The sequence below is a fragment of the Neopsephotus bourkii genome, unplaced genomic scaffold, assembly GCF_033783945.1.
Source record: "Neopsephotus bourkii isolate Nb327-2 ecotype Australia unplaced genomic scaffold, CSIRO-AGI_Nbou_v1 NB_1499, whole genome shotgun sequence".
Classification (NCBI taxonomy): Eukaryota; Metazoa; Chordata; class Aves; order Psittaciformes; family Psittacidae; genus Neopsephotus; species Neopsephotus bourkii.
In genome coordinates, this window is record NW_026901975.1 from 62370 (window position 1) to 72096 (window position 9727).

General features: G+C 61.2%; 2 protein-coding genes across 3 annotated transcripts; both read right to left on the reverse strand.

Moving 5' to 3' along the window:
* Window positions 1–1460: 1460 nt before the first annotated feature.
* LOC133220971 (transmembrane protein 179B-like) lies at window positions 1461–2851 on the reverse strand. 2 transcript variants are annotated; one of them, XM_061369473.1, is made up of 5 exons: window positions 2753–2851; window positions 2149–2336; window positions 1923–2057; window positions 1750–1825; window positions 1461–1593 (listed from the first exon to the last, which is right to left on the reverse strand). In XM_061369473.1, exons 1-5 carry the CDS (start codon window positions 2846–2848, stop codon window positions 1495–1497), a joined length of 594 nt encoding a protein of 197 aa, XP_061225457.1. In that variant the 5' UTR covers window positions 2849–2851; the 3' UTR covers window positions 1461–1494. The 2 variants fall into 2 exon arrangements, with proteins under 2 accessions (XP_061225457.1, XP_061225455.1); XM_061369471.1 differs by having other exon boundaries at window positions 1461–1653.
* A 1421-nt stretch (window positions 2852–4272) lies between these two features.
* LOC133220972 (TAF6-like RNA polymerase II p300/CBP-associated factor-associated factor 65 kDa subunit 6L) lies at window positions 4273–7674 on the reverse strand. Its single transcript, XM_061369474.1, has 10 exons — window positions 7528–7674; window positions 7349–7435; window positions 7105–7255; window positions 6970–7020; window positions 6773–6867; window positions 6073–6147; window positions 5570–5790; window positions 5355–5487; window positions 5139–5267; window positions 4273–5054 (listed from the first exon to the last, which is right to left on the reverse strand). Exons 1-10 carry the CDS (start codon window positions 7672–7674, stop codon window positions 4275–4277), a joined length of 1869 nt encoding a protein of 622 aa, XP_061225458.1. The 3' UTR covers window positions 4273–4274.
* Between the last annotated feature and the right edge of the window lie 2053 nt (window positions 7675–9727).

Consider the following 9727-nt stretch of genomic DNA (forward strand, 5'->3'; position numbering starts at 1 on the left):
CGTGCGCCCCAGTGCTGAATAAAGCATCCCTACCTTACAACTATAACGGGCTGTGGAGTCAATCCACATATCAATATTAAGCGGATTTTGGGGTGTGGGAGCCGGACCCGGAGCTTGCTCCATCTGCTCCGTGCATCGCCCCAGGACCTGGGGCTGGTCAAGGACAGAGCGATGCTTCCCCTTGGTTGTGTCCATGGTGATGCCCCATATCCCAGTCCTGCTCCGTTTCCTCCTCTTCTGCTCATAGGGACCCTAAATCATTCAGTCCGAAGCTTCCTCCTCCTCCTGCCCATGGGAGCCCTAAACCAGGCTCCTCCTCCTGCTCCCAGGACCTCCAAGCCCTGCTCCCTCCTTTCTACTGACCATGGTTCTTCTCCTCCTGCTCACAGGGACCCCACCACCCCTAGACTGGGTTTCTTCCTCTTATAGGGAGGTTCTGCTCATGGGGACCCCCCTGCTGGCCTCCCTCCTCCTCCTCCTGTTCTTCTTCAAGCACTCAGGTTCAGGCACAGCTCCATTTACCGGACACCCTTGTCTTTAATAACAAAGCTCAGCCCTAAACCAGTCCCAGTGAGGGCATCGAACCCGATAACAATGAACCCGACAACAACCAACCCAATAACAACCATCCCAACCCAACACCACCCATCCAGTATCACCTAACCCAACAACAACCAACCCAATAACAGTGAACCCAATAACAACCAACCCAATAATAACCAACCCAACACCAACCAACCCAATAACAACCATCCCAACCCAACACCACCCATCCAGTATCACCTAACCCAACAACAACCAACCCAATAACAGTGAACCCAATAATAACCAACCCAATAATAACCAACCCAACACCAACCAACCCAACTCAACACCACCCACCCAATACCAACCAACCCAACAATAACCAACCCAACACCAACCAACCCAACACCAACCAATCCAACACAACCCAACACGACCCAACCCAACAGCACCCAACCCATCACCACCCAACACCAACCAACACCAACCAACCCAACACCAACCAACCCAACAGCACCCAACCCACTAAGGCCCATCCAACACCAACCAACCCAACGCCAACCAACCCAATCTAACCATAACCAACCCAACAGCACCCAACCCACTAAGACCCATCCAACACCAACCAACCCAACCTAACCATAACCAACCCAACAGCACCCAACCCATCACCACCCATCCAACACCAACCAACCCAACACCAACCAACCCAATACCAACCAACCCAATACCAACCAACCCAACACCAACCAACCCAACACCAACCAACCCAATACCAACCAACCCAATACCAACCAACCCAACCTAACAATGACCAACCCAACACCACCCCACCCACCACTACCCAACCCAATACCACCCATCCAACAGCAACCAACCCAACCTAACCATAACCAACCCAACAGCACCCAACCCCAACCAACACCATTCACCCCCCCCCAAATCCACCCCCCCCATCAGCCATTTCCTTCAGGGCCCTATCAAGTGCCCCCCAAAAGTGGCCTCTGCCTCCGCGCTGCACTCGGGGTCGTTGCTCCTCAGCAGGGGGATCCGGGGCTCCCGTTGCCGCTGCAGCAGCAGCCGGGCCGTCAGCAGGCACCAGAGGAACACGGTCACCCAGGCTGAGGACTGTGGGGACACACAAGGAAAGAGGGGGGGGGGTCCCCAGTTTCTCTCCTTGCTGCTATAGGTCCAGCCCCACCGCATCCCCCTGCTCCAACTCACCTGCGCGCTGCTGAGGTTGCTGTAGAAGCGGATGGGGCTGTAGAGCGCCCATGGTGCGTGTTGGGCATCCCAGCAGCTGTGTGGGGGGACACAGGGATGAGAGACCCCCCCAAAGGAAGTCCAAAGGGACCCCCCCCCCACCAAACCCCACCCCAGGGGTTGGTCGCTGGTACCTGGATACCCTCTTGGTGTCCAGGATGGATGCGCAGAGAGCGTCCATCCCCACGCGGAGGATGCAGGCTGAGATGAGGAGGAAGAAGAGGATGATGATGGTGATGGCCAAGGTGACGCGGAGCCAGGAGCGGTCCCTATGGGGATGGGAGCAGCATCAGCAGCGCAGGGATCCAGGATGGGATGGGAATGGGGGGGTCACATCCAGCCCCTCATCCCCCTTCTCACCACTGGGACTTGCCGGTGCAGCAGCCGAAGATGCCGTAGAGGAGCGATGAGAAGCAGTAAAGGGCAACCACGATGGAGACACCGGAGACGAAATAGCAGAGGGAGGGGTGGCTGAAAGCCTTGGGCACCAGCGCGGTCCCGTTCCAGCTCACGCTGCCATAGAGGAGGCACCAACCACCAAACTCCCCCTGCAATGGGGCAGCAACGAGAGGAGGATGATGGGGACCTCCCCCCCTCCATAGCATCCATAGGGACCTGGGAGCAGCCGTGGCAGGACCGACCGGTGAGGTGAGGTGGAGGCATGGGGAGGAGGAAGGAAGCTCAAGCCCCAGCTGCCTCCTGCACTCACATAGGGCGGCTGCAGCCATGGGATGGGCAAAGTAGGGGCTCAACCGCCCCCTTTGTGCCCCACAGCAATGGGGGAGCATCAATGGGGGGGGCAGGAGATGCGGGCATGGGGACCAGGGTCAATGTAGGGGCAGGATGGAGACAACCGGGGCCAAGTGTGGGGTGAAGCTGCTGTGCCCCACATCCCACCCCCCTGCACCCTGAAGCAATGGGGTCACATTCCCCCCATATCCCCCCCCATATCCCATCCCGGTACCTGCGCCACGGTGAGGGCCGACGCGCAGGCGATGCCGCAGAGGAAGGCGGCTCCGTGGAGGACCAGTTCCACCAGTTGCAGGGTGGACACGGCCATCTTCCACCCATGGGTCTGCCTCTGTGTCCCGCCCCTTTGCGTGCTCGGCTCCTCCTCCTCTGCCCCACGGCACGGGGATGGGCTCATCCTGGCTGGTCCCAGCACGTCCTGGTGCAGGTGCTGGCACTGCTGAGCGCCGCGGCTCCTTCTCCCATCAGTCTGCTCCTCCCTCTAGCCGTACATCCTCAAATCATCCACATTAGAATCCATGCACCCGACTGTCCATGCTGCCACCCAGCCTCAGATCTGCCCATCCATCCATCCTAGAACCCATCCATCCATCCATCCATCCATCCTAGAACCCATGCATCCATCTGTCCATGCTGCCACCCAGCCTCAGATCTATTCATCCATCCTAGAATCCATCCATCCATCCATCCATCCATCCATCCTAGAATCCATGCATCCATCTGTCCATGCTGCCATCCAGCCTCAGATCTACCCATCCATCCATCCATCCATCCATCCATCCATCCATCCATCCTAGAACCCATCCATCCATTCATCCATCCATCCTAGAATCCATGCATCCGACTGTCCATGCTGCCACCCAGCCTCAGGTCTATTCATCCATCCATCCATCCATCCATCTGCCCATACTTCAATCCAGCCTCGGGACTGTCCATCCATCCATCCATCCTAGAATCCATGCATCCGACTGTCCATGCTGCCATCCAGCCTCAGGTCTATTCATCCATCCATCCATCCATCCATCTGCCCATACTTCAATCCAGCCTCGGGACTGTCCATCCATCCATCCATCCTAGAATCCATGCATCCGACTGTCCATGCTGCCACCCAGCCCTCGGTCCATCCATCCATCCTAGAACCCATCCATCTGCCCATGCTTCCATCCATCCTAGAACCCATCCATCCATCTGCCCATGCTTCCAGCCACCTTGGGTCCATCCATCCATCCTAGAACCTACACATCCATCTGTCCATGCTTCCATCCAGCCTCAGATCTATTCATCCATCCATCCTAGAACCCATGCATCCGACTGTCCATGCTGCCATCCAGCCCTGGGGCCATCCATCCTAGAACCCATCCATCCATCTGCCCATGCTGCCATCCAGCCTCAGATCTACCCATCCATCCATCCTAGAACCCATGCATCCATCTACCCATGCTTCCATCCAGCCTCATGTCCATCCATCCATCCAACCTAGAACCCATCCATGATGATGATGATGATGATGATGATGATCCATCCAGCCTTGGATCCATCCCTCCCTCACACACCCCCCAGCAGCCGCATCCCACCCTCCAACCCCAACAGCCACAACAGCACCACTCTCCCCTTCCCCCCCATTGCCCGTACCCCAAGCAGCAGCCCCCCAAAACCCCTCCATGCCAAGAGCTCAACACCTTTTATTACCCCCAACCCCCGCGGTGCCGGTGCCGGTGCCGGTGCCGTCCCCCTGCTCACAACAGGAGATGCAGCGAATACTCAGCACGAGGCCATCGCCGCGCGGGCCGGGGGCTGCGCCCGATCATGGGCAGCTTCTGTGCGTACCGGGACACGTGCCCGGGCCCGTGGTGCTGGGGGAAGCTGGTTTGGAAGCGGCGGCCCTGGCAGCGCCGCCCCGCCTGGCGCCCGGCGATGACGAAGCTGAACCGGGGGGCCCCGCGCGGTGCGAAGCGGCACTTCTGGAACACATCACGGGGACCGGGCCGGTGGCCGGGCTGCCGGGGAGCCCCGCGGGGCCGGGGGAGGCTGGCGGTGCGGTGCAGCACCGGGCGCGTCGCCATCGTTACCACCGCCACCGCCTCCTCATCGCGCGGGCTCACCGTGGCGCTCGCCGTCAACTGCGGCATCTTCCGCGCCGCGCCTTCACCCCCAAAACTGGGGGGGTCCTTGCGGGGACCCTCGGGGGGCCCCTCGTTGGGTTGGCCTGCGCTCGGTGGCAAACCGGTGCCGAACCGGGCGGCCAAGCTGTCGCCGAAGAAGTCGTAGAGCTCGCGGTACATGTGGTGCAGGGAGAGCGCGGGCGGCGCGGCGGGGGGCGAGGAGGAGGAGGAGGAGGACGAGGAAGATGGGGGCCCCCCGCTGCCGCCCCCCAACTGCAGGAAGGGGCGCCCGAGGCCAAAGCCAAGCTCCGGGTCCTGCTTGGGGCTGTGCCGCGGTGAACCCTCGTGGCGCGGATCGGCGCTGGGCACCGGTGCTTGTTGAGCCTTCATCTTCAAGAGTCGCTCAACAGCCACCTGTACGGGGAGGGAGGAAAGAGGGGGGCAATGGGGAGCTTGTGTGCCCCACAACCAGCCCCACGGCGCGAGCTGGGGGCTCACCAGGATGGCTCCATAGACTTTGTGCCCATCGGCTTTGACCTGGGCGTTGGAGACCGAGTAATCATCCAGGACCGCCTGGAGGTTGGTCCAGTAGGTGGGGAGATGCGGGTACAGCACCCGCTCGACGGCCTGCGGAGGGCACAAGGGTGAGGAGAGCAGCGGGATGGGATGGGGGTGACCCACACATCGCGGTTGAACCCCTCCACCATCGCTCACCTTCCACCCCAAGGCGTGCAGCCCCACCACGGCGCCGTAATGGGAGCAGAGCGGGCGCACTGGGTCAGCCAGAACCTTCTGGAGCGAGAGGAGGATTTGGTGGTAGAGGCCGCTCACCAAATCACCGTGAGTCCTATGGGGCAGGGGTAACACAAAAGGCATCGCACTGGTGCTGTGGGGCCTGATGTGGGGTGAGGGTACCCCCCAAAGCTCACCAGAAGATGCGGCTGAGCAGCATGGCAGCGTAGTCCCGGAGGGTCCAGTGGTCGTTGAGGGGGTTGATGGAGGCGGCCAAGGGCTCCAGGACGCAGTACATGACGCTGGCGATCAGACTGCACACGTAGGAGCCGAGGCACAGGAAGGGGTTCTGGATGAGGCTCCGGGCGATGTGCAACAACCGGTTGAGCTGCTCCAGGTCGTGGCTCACGGATTTCACCTATGGGCAACCGGTGGCGGCACCGGGAGTGGGGTCGGTGAGGAGACGCATCCCTCCTGTTGGTGGGGAGCTACATCCCATCCCCATCCCATCCCCATCCCCATCCCCATCCCCATCCATCCCCATCCCATCCCCATCCATTCCCCATCCCAGCCCCATCCATTCCCCATCCCATCCCCATCCATTCCCCATCCCATCCCCATCCATTCCCCATCCCAGCCCCATCCATTCCCCATCCCATCCCCATCCATTCCCCATCCCCATGGCAGCGCCGGTGCTCACCCCGCTGACCACGTAGACGAAGTAAGGCAGGAGCGCGGCGATCTTGGAGTTGGTCTGGAGGTCCTGGAGGGCCACCTAAGGGTGAGGAGCAGGGGGGGTCAGCCCCATGTTGGGGTGCTGGGGGTGAGGAGCAGGGGGGGTCAGCCCCATGTTGGGGTGCTGGGGGTGAGGAGCGGGGGGTTTCTTGGGGTGAGGAATGGGGGGGGTCAGCCCCATGTTGGGGTGTGAGGGTGAGGAACAGGGGGGCTCAGCCCCATGTGTTGGGGTGCTGGTGGTGAGGAGCAGGGGGGGGTGAGGAGCAGGGGGTATCAGCCCCATGTTGGGGTGCTGGGGTGAGAGCAGGGGGGTCAGCCCCATGTTGGGTTCTTGGGGTGAGGAGCAGGGGGGGTCAGCCCCATGTTAGGGTGCTGGAGGTGAGGAGCAGGGGGGTCAGCCCCATGTTGGGGTGCTGGGGTGATGAGTGGGAGGGGGTCAGCCCCATGTTGGGGTGCTGGGGGCGAGGAACGGGGGGGGGTGAGCCCTATGTGTTGGGGTGCTGGGGGTGAGGAACAGGGGGAGTCCGCCCCATGTTGGGGTGCTGGGGGTGAGGAACGGGGGGGTCAGCCCCATGTTGGGGTGCTGGGGGTGAGGAGCGGGGGGGGTCAGCCCCATATTTGGGGTGCTGGGGCTGAGGACAGGGGAACCCCCAACCCCAACGCACCTTCATCAGCTGGGGGTCATCGCCCAGCACCGCGCGGGTGACGTGCTGGTAGTACTTGAGCAGGTCATCGGTCAGTGTGGACACGGCGCTGGGCACTGCGGTGGCGGTCGGGTGTGGGGGGGACAACAACATCACCCCATGGTCCCCTATGGGGAGGACAAACCCCCCCCTCCAACCCACTGCCACCCCCCCCATACCGGCTCCCTGTGGCTCCAGGTTGCCTTTTCCATCCAGGTAGGAGATGTGCACTGGAAGAGAGCGCGGTGGTGATGGCACTGGGTGCCCACACTGGGGATGGGGGGGGGTCAGGGTGCTGGGTGCCGGTCCCTCACCCCTCACGGCCGTCTCAGCGCATCCCTTGGGGATGTTGGTGGCCAGCGCCAGCTCCACCAGGTTCACCTCGCGATCCTCTTGGAAGTACAACTCCCCTTCCTTGATGGCCCGGAAGGGCAGCGCATCCTGGGAGCCGTATCCGCACACAGCCTGCTCCAAGGGATGGCAATGGGGATGCTGCTATGGTACCCTCAGCATCCCCCCCCCCCAGCACGGATGTGGACCCGGTGCCCATCTCCGCACCTCCACGTTGCTCCAGCGCAGCGCCCGGTTGAAATCCTCCACCGTCAGCTTCCGCCTCCGGGTGTGCTTCATGAACTGGGAGCTGTTCTAAAGGAGGGGGGGCACCGTTACCGGTACCGCTACCGGCACACAGGAACAGGCCCCAGGCCTCGGGCCGGGCCGCGCCGCGCCGGCCGCACCTGCGTGGCCTCCCGCAGGCGGTAGCAGACGTCCTCGGCCAGCAGCGCCGCCACCTCGTCGCTGAGCTCCAGCCCGGTGCTCTCCGCCATCAACCGCACCGAGTCCCGGGGCAGCTCCACGAAGCGCCGCTCCTCCCGCTCCGACATGATGCCCGGCGGGCCCAGGCGGGCTCCGCCCACCGCGTCGGAGCGGGCCAATCAGAGCGAGGCGCTGGGTGCGTAGGGGGTGGGGATATGCTAATAAAAACGCGAAGGGGACGACGGGAGACGGCGGAACGGGGTTTTGGGGGTTTGGAGGGGGGCCTCTGCATGAGGAACCGGGAGGAGATGCGGGATACTGCGGGGAGCAAAGCGAAGAACGGGACGGGAGAGCGAAACCGGGTGACCGTGATGTCAGTAAGTGCGGGCCTGCTTGTCCATGGGAGCAGAGGAGAACGCCAAGCGTTACCCTTTTGCCTAAGCTCAAGCGTAATGCCTCGAGGAGAGGTGATGCGCGGATTGATTCCACAGCTCGTTATAGTTGTAAGGTAGGGATGCTTTATTCAGCACTGGGGCGCACGGGGACCGCTCCTCCATAGCAGGCGCACCTTCCCTCTGCCACTGGGGTCGTTTATATTGCACACAATGGTTACCTACACATGGGACTGCTTCACGCCTCATACATATGCAAACCCTATTCCCGTTTAGCAGTATAATCGGGTTCCCGGCATTCATCCCATTGGTGCGCTTGCACTGTGCCTCCTGGTGGAGGCCGTGAGGATGAAGGCCTCTCGTTCCTCTTCATCACCGCCGGGAACCTCTTGCTTCCACGCAGGCTCAATGGGGTTTCGGCTCCTGTCCACACCTCAGGGTCGGTACAAGGCGGTTTTAGGTATCCCAAAGCAGGAACATGTCAAGCTTGCAGACGTTGTTCCTCTGCTGTCTTTGGTTCCTTTTCTTTCCATGGATGCTGATTAAACAAGGATGTCTCCCATGTTAAGCTACGAATCCCATCTACAACAATTCCACCCGGCAGCTGCGACTCCTCCAGTTCTGCTTCACCGTTCTGGCTGCTTTGCTATGGTTCTGCTTCACCAAGCACAGCGATTGCTCAAGCAAGCAGGCACAATGGGAACCCTTTATTCCCTGGGGTCAGAGGACTTTCTATAGGGTGGTTAAACCTAAAAACCCGTTCTTGCGCTGCGGTTGCTGCTGATGCTCCATTGGGGATAAATACCCGCTCTGTGGGTAGACCTGGTGTCCCATCCCCAGTCCCCTCCCCATGGTCCACAGAAAGGGGCTGGAGAAGTGAAGCTGCAAGGTGAGCTCAGAGGCTCTCATCAAGGACTGGTGCGATGGGACAAGGGGTGATGGGTTCAAACTGGAGCAGGGCAAGTTCAGGTTAGGTCTAAGGAAGAAGTTCTTTACTGTGAGTGCTGAGGAAGGAACCAGGTGATGGATGACCCTCATCCAGATCATCCATGACCCATCTACGATCCGGATGAGGGGACACGGAGCAAGGGCAGAGGGGGATGAGCAGGGGCTGGAGCAGCTCCCATAGGAGCCAGGCTGAGGGCATTGGGGCTGGAGGAGAGAAGCTGCGAGGAGAGCTCAGAGCAGGTTCCAGGCTCTGAAGGATGCTGGGGAGGGACCTGCATGAGGGACTCGATAGGACAAGGGGTGATGGGGTCAGACTGGGACAGGGGAGATTGAGACTGGATTGAAGGGAGCTCTTCCCTGTGAGGGTGCCCAGGGGAGCTGTGGCTGCCCCATCCCTGGCCAGGTTGGACACAGGGGCTTGGAGCAAGCTGCTGCAGGGGAAGGGGTCCCTGCCCATGGCAGGGGTTGGAGCTGGAGGAGCTTTAATGTCCAAGACACCGGTAACGCTTGGCTCTGCCTTTAACCAAGATAAGAATCCCTCCTCCATAGACCCGGCTGTGCTGGGCTCCACCGTGCTCTCCCTCATCCCCAGCTACTTGGTCACCCCTAAGGGCACCTGGAGCCGCTGTGGTGGCTTCAGTGGAGCCCTCTCCCCTCCTCATGAGCCTCAATCACCTCATGAACCCCAACTCCCACCCTCCTCTGGGGTCAGTGGGCGCTTTCACCCTTGCCTCCTCATGCCCATCCTGCAGGAGCAGTTTCCTCCCCAAGGACTCATCTGGGGCATTCTGAAGCCATTTGGGGTGCAGGGCTGGGGCCAGCGGAGCTGCGGGGTGGGGAG